At 46.7% G+C, this 15,964-nt stretch overlaps 1 protein-coding gene across 1 annotated transcript; it reads left to right on the top strand.

Annotated features, from left to right (window-relative positions):
• Positions 1-3,831: 3,831 nt before the first annotated feature.
• CGRRF1 (cell growth regulator with ring finger domain 1) lies at positions 3,832-14,675 on the top strand. Its single transcript, XM_081865298.1, has 6 exons — positions 3,832-4,053; positions 5,429-5,568; positions 7,249-7,426; positions 10,066-10,213; positions 11,268-11,375; positions 13,471-14,675. Exons 1-6 carry the CDS (start codon positions 3,950-3,952, stop codon positions 13,762-13,764), a joined length of 972 nt encoding a protein of 323 aa, XP_081721424.1. The 5' UTR covers positions 3,832-3,949; the 3' UTR covers positions 13,765-14,675.
• The last annotated feature ends 1,289 nt before the right edge of the window (positions 14,676-15,964 follow it).

The following is a 15,964-nucleotide window of genomic DNA, read 5'->3' on the forward strand; positions in this document are numbered from 1 at the left end:
CCTAGTTAGCGTTTTCCTTTTCTCTCTCCCCGCCCCCCCCCGCCACCTCTCTCATGTGATTATCCTGCTCCAAGGCAGGCATCCGTCCAGCCGCCCACGCCTAGAGAGGCCCGAGACTGAAGGCGCCCCCGCGGCGTCCCCGGCCTCTCTCGATAGCCCGGGGGCGGGGATTCTACTTCCTGCCCCCTCCCGCCTGGCCCGCCAGGAAGCGACGTTGCCATGGCAACCAGAGGGGGGCTGAGAAAGAGACGTTGATAAATTTAAAACGCCCAGGTGGCTGACAAATAATAAAAGGCATGAGAAATTGAAAAGCGACAGCCGCGTGTTTATTGGCAGCAGGTTTGCTGCAATCGAACAAATTTTATTTTATTTTATTTTATTTTATTTTATTTTATTTTATTTTATTTTATTTTATTTTATTTTATTTTATTTTGTTGTTGTTGAGTTGTTTAGTCATGTCCGACTCTTCGTGACCCCCTGGACCAGAGCACGCCAGGCACTCCTGTCTTCCACTGCCTCCCGCAGTTTGGTCAAACTCATTTTTAGTAGCTTCAAGAACACTGCCCCACCATCTCGTCCTCTGCTGTCCCCTTCTTCTTGCGCCCTCCATCTTTCCCAGCATCAGGGTCTTTTCCAGGGAGTCTTCTCTTCTCATGAGGTGGCCAAAGTATTGGAGCCTCAGCTTCACGATCTGTCCTTCCAGTGAGCACTCAGGGCTGATTTCCTTCAGAATGGAGAGGTTTGATCTTCTTGCAGCCCATGGGACTCTCAAGAGTCTCCTCCAGCACCAGAATTCAAAAGCATCCATTCTTCGGCGATCAGCCTTCTTTACGGTCCAGCTCTCACTTCCATACAGTGGTGCCCCACAAGACGAATGCCTTGCAAGACGAAAGGGTTTTTCGTTTCTTGAGTCGTTCCGCAAGACGAATTTCCCTATGGGCTTGCTTCGCAAGACGAAACGTCTTGCGAGTTCTTGCGAGTTTGTTTCCTTTTTCTTAAAGCCGCTAAGCCATTAATAGCCGCTAAGCCGCTAATAGCCACTAAGCTGCTAAGCCACTAATAGCCGTGCTTCGCAAGACGAAAAAACCGCAAGACAAAGAGACTCGCGGAACGGATTAATTTCGTCTTGCGAGGTACCACTGTACATCACTACTCTCCCCTTTCTAACAGCTGTCAACACCCAGATGGCTGCATCGAATAGCACTACAGCTCCCCAGGGTGCTTTCCCCTTCAGCCTAGCTCTCAGGGTCTCTCCAAGTCCCCAGATGCAGACTCCCTGCAAACTCCCCCCCCCCCCGCTCCCACTAGCTTTGATGGGGGTCACATTCCAAAGGCGGAGAGAGAGAGATTCCAGGCCATTAAGGGATGTTCTTTGCTCCAGCCATGGGGACCTCCCCCCTTTTGCCCCTCCCACTAGCTTTCCAGCTTTCACTTCCATACACCACTACTGGGAAAACCATAGCTTTAACTATATGGACCTTTGTTGGCAAGGTGATGTCTCTGCTTTTTAAGATGCTGTCTAGATTTGTCATGGCTTTTCTGCCAAAAAGCAGGCGTCTTTTAATTTCGTGACTGCTGTCACCATCTGCAGTGATCATGGAGCCCAAGAAAGTAAAATATCTCACTGTCTCCATTTCTTCCCCTTATATTTGCCAGTGGGTGATGGGACCAGTGGCTATGATTTTCGTTTTTTTGATGTTGAGCTTCAGACCATATTTTGCACTTTTTATTTTATTTTATTTTATTTATATATACTTTCATACATACTATACATACATACATACCGCCCTTCACCCATAAATCTCAGGGCGGTTTGCAGTATAAAAATGCAAGCTGGAAACCTGAAACACATAATAAAAACAATAATAAAATAAACCTATTACACACCTCCCCAAGGTGAAAGGTCAAAGAACCCCTGGAAGGTGAAGTTCAGTCAAAGAAGAGACTATGGGGTGTGGCGCTCATCTCCCACAAGCACACGTGTTAATTTTATACATCAGTTGGGAAAACAGGTGAACTAATGCCAGTGTACTGGAAGAAGCAAAGCAACTCAGTACATAACAGTCGCCCATCTTGAAGCAATGATTCTTCAACATCAACTTCGTTGGACTGGTCATGTTGTGCAGATGCCAGATGATCATCTTTCAAAGCAACTACTCTATTCCAAACTTAAAAATGGAAAGCGTAATGCTGGTGGTCAACAAAAGAGGTTCAAAGACGATCTCAAGGCAAATCTAAAAAAATGTAGTATAAACACCGATAACTGGGAAACACTGGCCTGCGAGGTCTTCAGTTGGAGAACAGCCTTGACCAAAGGTGTCATGGGCTTTGAAGACACTCAAACTCAGGATGCAAGGGAGAAATGTGCTAAGAGGAAGGCACGCCTGGCAAACCCTACACAGAAACCTATGTCCTCACTGTGGAAGGACGTTTAGATCCAGAATTGGCCTCCACAGTCACTTACAGACTCTCATTTAAAACTGTGTTTATGGAAGACAATCTTACTCGGCTACAAGTAATCGCCAAAGAAGAAGAAGAAGCTAATAACAATAATTACCATTATATTTACATCACTCCTCTTTCCTTGACACTCACACATATGCATATACCCCCCCCCCCAATAAAATATCAGTTGATAGTACTGATTAGGTTAGAGGCTGGTGCTGGTAATTCCAAGGTTGCAGGTTCGATCCCCACATGGGACAGATGCATATTCCTGAATGGCAGAGGCTTGGACTGGATGACGCTCGGTTCTCCTTCTGAATGATGCCAAGGCCTATGGCTAGTGGAATAAAAAGTTTAATTGGTCTAATTGGATGGTGCTCAGGGTCCCTTCCAACTCTACGATTCTATGATTCTATGCTTCTTTCTTTCTCTCTCTCTCTCATGCACAGGACTCAGCTCGACTGCTAAAGAAAAAGCGATTTACGTATATGACTTATATATGCAATACAGTGGTACCTCGCAAGACGAATGCTTCGTAAGACGAAAAACTCGCAAGACGAAAGAGTTTTTCGTTTTTTGAGTTGCTTCGTAAGACGAATTTCCCTATGGGCTTGCTTCGCAAGACGAAAACGTCTTGCAAGTTTGTTTCCTTTGTCTTGCAAGTTTGTTTCCTTTTTCTTAAAACCGTGCATTCACTTCGAGGAGCAACTCATAGCACGCGGTGTGGTAGCCTTTTTTGAGGTTTTTGAAGACTTTGGTGATTTTTGAAGCTTTTCCAAAATCTGTGCTTAGCAAGACGAAAAAAATCGCAAGACGAAAAAACTCGCAGAACGAATTAATTTCGTCTTGCGAGGTACCACTGTATAACATTGTGCCAACAACTATCTGACTTTTAGAAGACATCTGAAGGCAGCCCTGTTTAGGGAAGCTTTTAATGTTTAATAGACTATTGTATTATAATATTCTGTTGAAAGCCACCCAGAGTAACTGGGGAAACCCAGCCAGATGGGCGGGGTATAAATAAATAATAATAACAACAACAACAACAATAATAATTTATTATTTATACCCCGCCCATCTGGCTGAGTTTCCCCAGCCACTCTGGGCGGCTCCCAATCGAGTGTTTAAAACAATACATCATTAAATATTAAAATTAATTATTATGATTATTATTATCATTATTAGTATTGCCACCAGATGGCGACGTGGAGTCCCGGGTTTTTCGTCTACCTCTTTTCCCTGTTCACACACATTCCACCTGCCCCGGCTTCCCCCCTTGGAATTCTGGGAGTTGTAGTTTGTGAAGGGGCCGAGGCTCCGCCCCTCACGTACCGCGCCGCGTTTGACGGGCGAGCGGAGAACGAAGGGCAAAGAGGAAGGGAAGAAAGGGCAGCCGCGGAGGCTTCGTTGGCCCCTGGCGGGCATGCGCGGGCTTCGTTCGCGCAGGCGCCGTGGGCCAACAACAAAGAGGTGCTGAGGCGGCGGCGGCGCCTCTTTCTCCCCGATGGCTGCCGCGTTCCTGGTCGCGCTGTACGAATACTCGCCCCTCTTCTACATCTCCGTCGTCTTCATCTGCTTCCTGGTTACCAGCGGCCTGGTCATGGGCTGGTCAGTGGGGAGCGGGGGGGAGGGGGGTCAGAGGTCACGGGGGGAGGGGGAAGCAAGGAGGAGGGGGGTCCAGGGAGGGGAGGGGGCTTGGCTGGGGGGGGGGAAAGAGAGAAATCCAGTGAATGAAGGGGGGCAAGCGGGAGATGGGGAGCTGTGGAGGGGGGGAGGCATATTATTATGATGATGATTGGGAGGGAGGGAGGCATATTATTTATTATTATTATTAATATTATGATTATTAATTTATCTCCTCCCAGACAGAGACGCAAGGCGGCTTTGACAAATTGAAAACAAACACAGATCAAATGGGGAAAGCCATAAAACGTATAGAAAGATAGTCGTTAGAGACGTAATAAAGCTCTAAGGAGGTGAGGGGGGGCTACATCTGGGAAAGTGTGGGGGGGGGAGGATGCTGCTATAATACAACTAATCCAGAATGCGGCAGCTAGACTGGTGACTGGGGGCGGCTGCCAAGACCACATAACACCGGTCTTGAAAGACCTACATTGGCCCCCAGTACGTTTCTGAGCACAATTCAAAGTGTTGGTGCTGACCTTGAAAGCCCTAAACAGCCTCGGTCCTGTATACCTGAAGGAGCGTCTCCACCCCCATCATTCTGCCCGGACGCTGAGGTCCAGCGCCAAGGGCCTCCTGGCAGTTCCCTCATTGCGAGAAGTAAATGTGGTGCCCAACTGTGGTGCCCAAAAGATAGGAGTATAGCATCTAGATCAAGGGAAGTAATAGTGCCACTGTATTCTGCTCTGGTCAGACCTCACCTGGAGTACTGTGTCCAGTTCTGGGCACCACAGTTCAAGAAGGACACTGACAAACTGGAACGGGTCCAGAGGAGGGCAACCAAAATGGTCAAAGGCCTGGAAACGATGCCTTATGAAGAACGGCTAAGGGAGCAGGGCATGTTTAGCCTGGAGAAGAGGAGGTTAAGGGGTGATATGATAGCCATGTTCAAATATATAAAAGGATGTCACATAGAGGAGGGAGAAAGGTTGTTTTCAGCTGCTCCAGAGAAGTGGACACGGAGCAATGGATCCAAACTACAAGAAAGAAGATTCCACCTAAACATTAGGAAGAACTTCCTGACAGTAAGAGCTGTTTGACAGTGGAATTTGCTGCCAAGGAGTGTGGTGGAGTCTCCTTCTTTGGAGGTCTTTAAGCAGAGGCTTGACAACCATATGTCAGGAGTGCTCTGATGGTGTTTCCTGCTTGGGAGGGGGTTGGACTCGATGGCCCTTGTGGTCTCTTCCAACTCTAGGATTCTATGATTCTAAGACAGTTGTTGCCTTTTGGCTGTACCATCACCAGATTTGACTGTTGTTAATATTAAGCATTTCTGTTGATTTCATTTCATGCTGCTTAGGTTTGGGTGGGACGTTCCCGTGATTCTGAGAAATTCAGACGAAGCTGAATCGACTGTGAAAGTGTCCCAGAAACAGATGCGGCAAGTGAAAAACCCATTCAGCTTGGAAATAAAAAACCTGGAAACGGCTTCAGTTGCAAGTCAGTAGATTGTGTGTTTTGGTTGCTGTTCAAATTTTCTCCCCCTCCCCCTTCCCTTCTATGCCAAGCGCTGGCTATCGATTTACCCGTAGCAACTATCCCTGTTAGACCCTTTTAACAGAAATGAGCTGACCCAGTTTAAGCTGGTCCCTGCAAAGAGATTATAGCTTCCTTGATCTGCTTGACTATATTTATTTCTTCTAGCATATGGTCATGCAGAGGACATACACCGTGTACTGTCAACTGGCATCCTTGCTAATGTAGGTTTTACACTGTCAGTATGAACGTGGCAGCATGAAAACGCCACTAATCTCATGGATACCTGTGCTCTGTGCCAGAGGGATGACAGGACGCAAACACATTAACAGGGAACCATAGGAGCAGCCCTGCTGGATCAGAACAAAGGCTCATTTACTCCAGCATCCTATTCTCACAGTGACCAGCCAGGGTCTGAGTGTCACAGCTGTGCAGAGGAGCTTCCCTAGTGAATTGTTAGATAGCTGCCACCAGGTGACAATAGCAACGCGTTTTGGGCTTGATCGTTCTTCTCCAGGAGACAAACAATCTAAATGTGCTTCAAACTTAGTCTCGCTCAAAGAAGTTGCATGTTTTCTGAAGTTAAAAAGGTAAAGGTACCCCTGACCATTAGGTCCAGTCGTGGCCGACTCTGGGGTTGCGGTGCTCATCTCGCTTTATTGGCCGAGGGAGCCGGCGTACAGCTTCCAGGTCATGTGGCCAGCATGACTAAGCTGCTTCTGGCGAACCAGAGCAGCGCACGGAAACACCGTTTACCCTCCCGCTGGAGCGGTACCTATTTATCTACTTGCACTTTGACGTGCTTTCGAACTGCTAGGTGGGTAGAAGCTAGGACCGAACAACGGGAGCTCACCCTGTCACGGGGATTCAAACCGCTGACCTAGGCGCTGTTGTTTAGATCACAGCGCCACCCGCGTCCCCCTTTATGGCGTTCGTTTCTATGAAATAAGATTTTGGGTGCTCCTCACACATGCAAGTTTTCTCTGGTGGCCTCACCGTGTCACTGGCAGCCAAATGGCAGACAGTTTATTTCCCCCATCTAATCTGGATTTACTGTTCACGGGGGAAATCCAGTAAAAAAAAGAAAAAAAAATTAATCCATTGGTGATGACTTGTGTGTTACATTTCAAAAACCTGGTGGCAAATTCATCAGTTGTCTGGAAAAGCCCTTTCATCGCCTGAAGAAGAGGTGTCAAGCATGAAAGATTTAGGGACTTGGTGATTTTCATCAAAAACGATGCTTTCCCTGCTACATAGTTACAGTATTTGGAATTGACATACAGTGGTGCCTCGCAAGACAAAATTAATCCGTTCTGCGAGTCTCTTCGTCTTGCGGTTTTTTCGTCTTGCGAAGCACGGCTGTTAGCGGCTTAGCGGCTATTAACACCTTAACGGCTTTAAGAAAAAGGAAAAAAACTCGCAAGAACTCGCAAGACGTTTCGTCTTGCGAAGCAAACCCATAGGGAAATTCGTCTAGCGAAGCGACGCAAAAACCGAAAAACCCTTTCGTCTTGCGCGTTTTTCGTTTTGCGAGGCATTCGTCTTGCGGGGCACAAGTGTAATGGATTTCCCCCCAACCTTTGGACCTTTCAGTTTTCAAAACTCCTGTTTGTGACTCCATGTTCTTTTCTTTCTCCCCATAAGATGGCATAACGCTGGTGCCTGATTGCCTGGAAGACTGCCTCCTAACGTGCTACTGGGGCTGCAGCGTGCAGAAGATCCACGAAGCTCTGCAGAAACACGCTTACTGCTTTCGAATAAAAACTCCACAGGCCTTTGAGGATGCAGTGTATGACGAGTACCTCTACCGCCAGCAGTATTGGTATCCTTTGATCAGAGTTGCGTCTCTTTGGCTTTGTAGAGTTTCAGAATCTTGGAACAGCTCTGCTTCTAAGCAAATCATCTAAAGCAGGTTTCTAGCCCCAATGGATCTAGCAAAAAGTTGAGAAAGCCAGGAGAGAAGATTCCAGAGAATGGGTGTCTAGTGCCCTTACTGCCCATCAGTCTTCCTTGTACAGTGGTACCCCGCAAGACGAACGCCTCGGAAGACGAAAAACTCGCTAGACGAAGGAGTTTTTCATTTTCTTAGCCGCTTTGCAAGACGCATTTCCCTATGGGCTTGCTTCGCAAAACGAAGCTTGCCCCGCAAGCTCCAGGGATAGCGGGGAAGCGCAGCGCGTCTTCCCCGCTTTCCCCGGACCTCTTTTGAAGCAAGGGGTGGCGGGGAGAAGATTGCTTCTCCCCGTTGCCAGCCCCGCAATCTCCGGGGACAGAGGTCTCTCCCCGGACCCCTTTTGAACCAAGGGGCGGCAACGGGGAGAAGCGATCTTCTCCCCGCTGCCCCTTCCCTTGCTTTAAAACAGGTCCGGGGACAGAGGGGAAGGCGCGCGGCGCTTCCCCTCTGTCCCCGGACGGTCTCCATAGGAACGCATTGATTGATTTTCAATGCATTCCTATGGGAAACCGTGCTTCGCAAGACGAAAAACTCGCAAGAAGAAAAAACTTGCGGAACGAATTAATTTCGTTTTGCGAGGCACCACTGTACTTAGTCTATTTAAAATCAACAGCCTCATTATTTAGAATATAAACCTCATTATTGAAAGGTTTTGAGGATTGTTTCTCCTTTCACCTCTTTACGGGGTGAGGACAAGAGTGGGCTACAGTTTGGAAGTCTTCCTTTTTGCTGCACATAGAAATGAATGTGTAAATTGGAGAATTAACTTAAACGCAGAATACCTTTTGGCTCTAGGTACTTAATTCTTTGGAAGCTGTCTGCTGTAGCTCTCTTTCCTCTTAACTCGCTGCTTGGCTGCCACTAAACAGCTGATCAGCAGAAGATAAAACAGCCTCTTTGGCCATTTGCTCTGCTCCTACATGCACTGCTTCACTATCATGGAAAGCCAGTGGGCATGCTTAACCATTGCATTCTCTTGGTTTGCTTTGGGGAAGATACATAGCTCAGTGGTAGAGGGTCTGCCTTGCATGCAAAAAGTCCCAGGTTCAATCCATGCCATATCCAGCTGCCAATCATTGTCAACAGCACAGGACTAGATGGACCAATGGTTTGGTTTGATGCAAGACAGCTTCCTTTGTAGCAGTTGCACAATCAAAGGAGCAGGAAATCGATAACTCCTCATTCTTTTGTCAGCCCTTGGATGCTGATGGTTGTCTGCCATAACAAATGTGGTCTAAACCACTGAGCCTCTTGGGCTTGCCGATCAGAAGGTTGGCAGTTCGAATCCCCGCGATGGAGTGAGCTCCCGTTGCTCTTTCCCAGCTCCTGCCAACCTAGCAGTTCGAAAGCATGCCAGTGCAAGTAGATAAATAGGTACTGCTGCAGCGGGAAGGTAAACAACGTTTCCGTGTGCTCTGGTTTCCATCACAGTGTCCCATTGTGCCAGAAGCGGTTTAGTCCTGCTGGCCACATGACCTGGAAAGCTGTCTGTGGACAAACGCTGGCTCCCTCGACCTGAAAGCGAGATGAGCGCCACAACCCTGTAGTCGCCTTTGACTGGACTTAACCGTCCCAGGGCTCTTTACCTTTACCTTTGCCTTTGCCATAACAAATATAAATTCTAGTCCATAGTAACTTAGATCTTGCACTAAGAAAAGGCAAATTGTGATTGGGCCCAATTTTGTAAATAAAGTAGATTTGCCTGCATTTGCTAATCTTCCATAATTCGTTCTTGGTTTCTGCATAATTTATTCTCTCCATGCTAACCACAGGGAGTGGCAGTCATGCAGAGCACTGAGGCCACCTCCCTGTGGCTACTGGAAATCTTAAAAAGTGTGGCGGGGGGTCCCAAACCCTTGAGATTAATCAGGTATAATCTGATCCCTACTCTCCATGCAGCAAGTTTCTCTGAAGCCAGTGAGACTTTGAAATATACATGTGTAGGATTGCCCTGACAGAGGCCAAACTTTGTAACAAATGCTAAATTCAGTGGTGCCCCGCAAGACGAACGCCTCGCAAGACGGAAAACCCGCTAGACGAAAGGGTTTTCCGTTTTGGAGGCGCTTCGCAAAACGAATTTCCCTATGGGCTTGCTTCGCAAGACGAAAATGTCTTGCGAGTTCCTGCGGGGTTTTTCCCCTTTTTCCCTCCTTTTCCTAAGCCCTAAGCCGCTTATCAGCTGATCCGCTGATAAGCCGCTTAACAGCTGATCGCTAAAAGCCGCTAAACCGCTAATAGCGCTAATCCGCTAAGCTGTCAATGGGCTTGCTTCGCAAGACGAAAAAAACGCTATACGAAGAGCCTCACGGAACGGATTAATTTCGTCTTGCGAGGCACCACTGTTCCGTGCTTGTAACAGATGGAACGCAACACAGTTCATCTGTGCCGGGCAAAGCCAAGTTTGATGCTGGATACATGAGTGCATCTTGAGCCCCGTCCAAGAACATCTGTGGCCCAAACATTGCATTTTTCTTTATTTGCGGTTCTGTTCCTTGACACAAACAAAGCGTCAAGACATCTGACAAAGCGGGGAAGCACTGCCAGGTACCCAAAGAGACACAAATCATTGACTTTGGCCCCGTGCCCAGATCTCGGTACCCGCTAGTTGCACTGCTGACGCTGGAGGATGAAGGCAACAGAGAAATATATGACATTGTAGGTAACCTCTTTCTTGAGAAAAGGAACTGGGACAGGAGTTTGCTTTGAATTGTCTGTGAAAAATTGCCATCAAACAGAGTTGGCAGGGGACTTGCTTTTGCTTTTTGTCATAGCTATTGGTGTGTGCTAATATTATTCCTTCTTTAAAATGACATCTCATCCTGGATCCTTGGATTAGAAAAATAGTTATTAGAGAGCTTGCCATATCCCACAGATTGAGAAGCCAGGTCTGTTTTAGTCTGCTGGAAATAGTCACAGAGTTCATTACCAATCACTTCACATGCATAAGTTTTACCTGGCTGGACCTGAAATTTGGGTAGGCGATTAATGAAGTTGAACTGGTTTACTTAATTGGCCTTAGTATAAGGCAGAATTACTACCCTCAGGGATTTCACTAGACTCAGAGTAGGAAACCTGATGACTGCAATGATTTCTATATGAAGAAATAAAATGAAGGTTGCATAGTTCACTTTTAAAAGCATCCACTCTGAGGTGCTTTTATAAAAAAACAAACCTTTAGATACAGTTGTATTCTATTTGGAACGCTTTTATAATCGTAATGATTTTATTCATTTCTGTAACTATCGTATATCATTGTAACCATTTCTGGGACTTTATGTTAAAATCTTACTAGTGGTTAATAAATCTTTTGAGATTTATCACTAGCCCATAAAAACAGGCAACCTAAACAAAGACCTGTAGCAGCAAATAAAATCAATAATTAAGACCAGACATTAAAATTGAGGAAGGAATTTTGCCCCTTCGCTTAAAATGATGTAATATGAAAGACCGTGTATAAATTTCAATGCTCTGTTTCGGTGTAATATATTAGTAAAAATCGATGGCTGTGTGGCAGGATGAATATTGGAATCTGAACCCAAAGTGATCAAGGCAATTCTAAACAAGCTATGGGTATTAGCTCCTTGGAAATGACTATTAAGGACTGTTTGATTATTTCATCGCCTACAATGCCTTGTTCTTTGCAGTCGGGTTGGATGTTGTTTGAACAATAAGCAGCATAGAATTCAAATGTTTTCTTTTCTTTTCATAGATTTCTATGGTATCTATAATTCACGTTACTGATGACAGTTACAGGCTTTCCTGTCGAATCCTGTATCAGTATCTCCTCATGGCCCAGGGTCAATTTCATGATCTAAAGGTAAGCTTTGGGATCTCAAAAGTGGCTGGAAATAACTGCCTCGGTTTGCATCAGGCCAGTTGCCCATCCTGTCCAATATTAACAATATTGAGTAGCAGCAACTCTCCAGAGACTTAGGCAGATCATTTCCTAGGACCGCTAACACCGTTCTTTTAACCTGGAGATGCTTAGGCTTGGGTGTAGAGCAGGGTGCCCCTGGGTCACCGATCTGTGCATTTTCCTCTAGTTTACTTCTGCAACCCAGAAATGCCAATTCCGCAACTGCAGAGTGATCAAAACGCATTTTTGCAAATGCAGTTGGTTGCAACCCAGGTATGGAGCAGAACGAGATGAGATAATGGACCGTAGGTGACTCGTCACATTTTTGAATTCTCCCCCTTTGTAAAACACTACCTGCAAGTAAAAAATATAAAATAATCATAATAATTTTATTATTTATTCCTCAGCCACTCTGGGAGGCTTCCAGTAAAACAGAAAATCACAATAAAACGTCGAATGTTAAAAACTTCCCAATACGGAACTGCCTTCAGTTGTCTTCTGAAAATTGTGTAGTTCTCTGTCTCCTTGACATCTGATGGGAAGCTGTTTTATTATTAATAAAATAAAATTATAATCTCATTAAGAAGATTTTACCCTTGGTCTCCCTTGCTTCTTGTTTGTAGTTTTCCACTTGCACGATCCTTTCTGCATAGGGGAACACCTAAAAAATAGTATTGCCGACATGCAATCTGAAGTGGTGCAAGCTGTTTCTATTACCTAATCCTACTCTGCTTGGAGGCCAAGTTACATTTCTCTTGCTAGAAACCCGGGAAAATTTGGGAAATGTTATACACATGCATGATGCAGTTTTTTAAAGCACAATTTTGTAAGCAGTGTGCACTAAATCCTCTTCTGGGACCTCTCTAGGTTACGGGCCCTGAAGCTTAAGTTTCATAGCAGAGTCTCCCCATGGCATATTTTGAAAATGCCCATGGGCTGCAAAACATGGAAGACCTGGTGTCAGGCATGGAGAGTCCTCCCCTCCCTTCGGTAACTTCACAGATAAGAATTAACGAGCAGTTGATAGATTAATAGTCCTTTTATTACAGCGTCATGTTGCAAGCACAAGCACACAGCTCTCTGCAAGGAGGGCAGTTGGCTAGTCTAATCCTCCTTCCGACTTCTGCAGCGTTTTAGGCACCAGTAGGAAGTTCCTCCCTCCCTCTGACTCCTTTGCTCTCTGATACGTTCAGACCTCCGAGTCCGTGGTGAGGGGGGGGGGATCCCCCACGCTCAAGGGACGTCTCAACTAGCTGCTCCCTCCCTCCTGGTTCTGTTGTCATTATCTCATAACTGGGTAACTCCTTCCTAAGCTGCTCAGCTTCTGTCTCTCTCTCTGTTTCTGATCACGCTGTGAATGGGGGCGACTATTCCCCTTCCAGCTCTCCATCAGAGAGAAGCTGGTCTGCCATAGAATACATTCCCCAGTCCTTGTCTTCAGACCACTCCTGACTCCTGGGCACTGAAGCACCCTCTGTGTTTGTGTGCATGCTTTCAGTATTCTTAACATATTGTGCCATGGGTAGGCAAACTAAGGTCCAGGGGCCGGATCCGGCCCAGTCGCCTTCTCAATCCGGCCCGCGGACGGTCCGGGAATCAGCATGTTTTTACATGAGTAGAATGTGTCCTTTTATTTAAAATGTATCTCTGGGTTATTTGTGGGGCATAGGAATTCCTTCATTCCCCCCCCCCAAAATATATATATATAGTCTGGCCTCCCACAAGGTCTGAAGGACAGTGAACCAGCCCCCTGCTGAAAAAGTTTGCTGACCCCTGTACAGTGGTACCTTGGGTGAAGAACTTAATTCGTTCTGGAGGTCGGTTCTTAACCTGAAACTGTTCTTAACCTGAAGCATCACTTTAGCTAATGGGGCCTCCCGCTGCTGCACAATTTCTGTTCTCATCCTGAAACAAAGTTCTTAAGCCGAGGTACTATTTCTGGGTTAGTGAACCTGAAGCGTATGTAACCTGAAGCATCTGTAACCCGAGGTACCACTGTATTATACCTAAACGTTTATCTCTTTTCTCCCTGCCTCTTCATGTTCCCAACCCCTAGCAACTTTTCATGTCTGCCAACAGCAACGCCTCATCTCTAAGCAGCCCTCCCTCGGGTGACAGGACAGAGGACCGCGTCCTCCTGGAGAAAGCCGGGCTGGCTGAGGACGAGGCGGACCTGCCAGATGAAAACAGCAAGGACTGCATCGTCTGCCAGAACAGGGCTGTCAACTGGGTGCTCCTCCCTTGCCGGCACACCTGCCTGTGCGACGAATGCGTGAAATATTTCAAGCAGTGCCCAATGTGTCGGCAGTTTGTTTGGGAGTCCTTTCCCCTGTGCGGCCGAAAGGAGTGAAGAACTGGGGGAGCGGGGAGGACAGAGCGGTGTGTACTTTTATCCAGGCAGGGAGAGAGAGGAGAATTTCATGTAAAGAGTTGACAAGATGAGTTTGGACCTTCTGGAATAGTACCGAAGACCTTCCCTTCCACTTGAACTTTGGTGGCTGGTTGCCTGGCCAGCTCAAAAGCAAGGCTGCCACCTTCCCCTTCGCAGTGAATTTGATTTGGAAGCAACGGTGATGCTAAGGCTTGGATTGCGCTGCTGCCTTTGCCTCCCGCAACGGCGCAAACAGTGTAATGCCTGTGCGCATTACAGGCAGAAACAGTGCTTTTGAACTCTGCATAAAGGATATCTCTTTGTATGTGTGCATAAATTTATTGGGTATTTTCATGGAACTTTTCACCAAGAAGTTTCTCTCGACAGACTGATGTGGAGAAAGAGGAAATAGCCCCTGGGAACAATTAATTTGTATTTATGTTCTTGTGTGTGTTTTTAAAAGTGTTGTCAGCCTGGTTTTCTACTTGATAGTAATGCTGCTCTTTTCAGTTGCAGCAAGTGGGGGGGACAGGACAGAAGCAAAGAAATAAAATATAGAAAGAGTTTTCCTTGCAACTGTTCAGTAGGTCCACATATATTTTGTGTACCGTATCTCCATGCGTCTGGCGTAAGCTGGGCAGTCAAGACTCGGGAGTCACTGGCAGGAATTGCAAAATGCTTGGGAGCACGCAAGACTTTATGTGCTGAGATTTGTTAATTCATGCGTCGTGCCAAATGTGAACGAAAAGTCTCCAGAGGGCAGTAATGACACAAAGGTGACATTGGTTGAAGATGGGATCCCGTTTTTGTTTGTTTTTGAGCACAGATTAGGTTGCCTGGACAACTGCAGATCAGATCCGCTTTAAAGATTAAAGATGTTATGGAGTTCCTGTCCAATATGATTATTGTTTCCCAAGTCACAGTCCCTGCATAGGTCTTAAAAGGTTTCATAGGTCTTAAAAGGGCTGCATTCCCTCGTTGGCCATATTCTTGGTACCACATACTGGGGGTGGGGGCAGTGGCACAATGCCAGTATGTGCAGAGCCCCAAGGATGTGACTCCAGCCTTTGTATATAGTGGGTTGCAGTCTAACCATGAAGAAGATGGCAGTTTCCACCATGTGTCCCCTTTCCATCTTCCTTGCAAGCATCATCTTTGCAGTTTGGCTGCCCACCATTTTTTATGTTGCATTTCAAAATGCTGTGAGCTGCCCTGGGACCTTAGTCCCAAAGGCTAAATAGGGGCGCATTTAGTTTCCGTGCTTGCAGTTCTTCACCTCTGTTTTCAAGTAATAAAATCAGTACCCTAGAAAACATCCTTTTAACCATACTGCCAGATCCCTTAGGACTTAAAACGATGTGCTTCCGGGGGCTTTTTGTAACCTTCAGTCCAGGGCTGCTAGCTCTACACTTTATCCAAGACTTCTATTTCTACTTTAAGCCATGCTGTTGTGGGCATCCGTCTGCCCACATACAGAGAGCCAGTGTGGTGGTGTGGTTAAGAGCGGTAGTCTCGTTATCTGGGGAACCGGGTTCGCGTCTCCGCTCCTCCACATGCAGCTGCTGGGTGACCTTGGGCCAGTCACACTTCTTTGAAGTCTCTCAGCCCCACTCACCTCACAGAGTGTTTGTTATGGGGGAGGAAGGGAAAGGAGAATGTTAGCCGCTTTGAGACTCCTTAAAGGGAGTGAAAGGCAGGATATCAAATCCAAACTCTTCTTCTGCCTCGAGAGACAGTGGAATGTATCTCTGGGAGTGAAGTCAAACAGCTGTGGTAGCACTGAAGTGACCTCCTTGGGGCACAAGCCTGGGCAGTGGGTCTGGAAGTCCTGGGATGCCCAGACAACGAGATCCCCCTCCCGGCCTTGCTGAAGTGGTCCAAAGGAAAGCAGAGCAAGACGTTTGGCACCAGCTTTGCGCCAGGAGTTGGCCTTCTGGCGGTTCCCTCACTGTGAGATGTGAGGTTACAGGGAACCAGGCAGAGGGCCTTCTCGGTGGTGGCACCCGCCCTGTGGAATGCCTTCCCATCAGATGTTAAGGAGATAAACAACTATCTTCTAAAATAGTGTTTCCCAACCTTGGGTCTCCACCTATTTCTGGACTCCAACTCCCATCATCCCTAGCTAGCAAGATCAGTGGCCAGGGGTGATGGGAATTGTAGTCCAAAAACAGTTGAAGAC

Source organism: Podarcis erhardii (assembly GCF_964252035.2).
Source record: "Podarcis erhardii genome assembly, chromosome: 1".
NCBI lineage: Eukaryota > Metazoa > Chordata > Lepidosauria > Squamata > Lacertidae > Podarcis > Podarcis erhardii.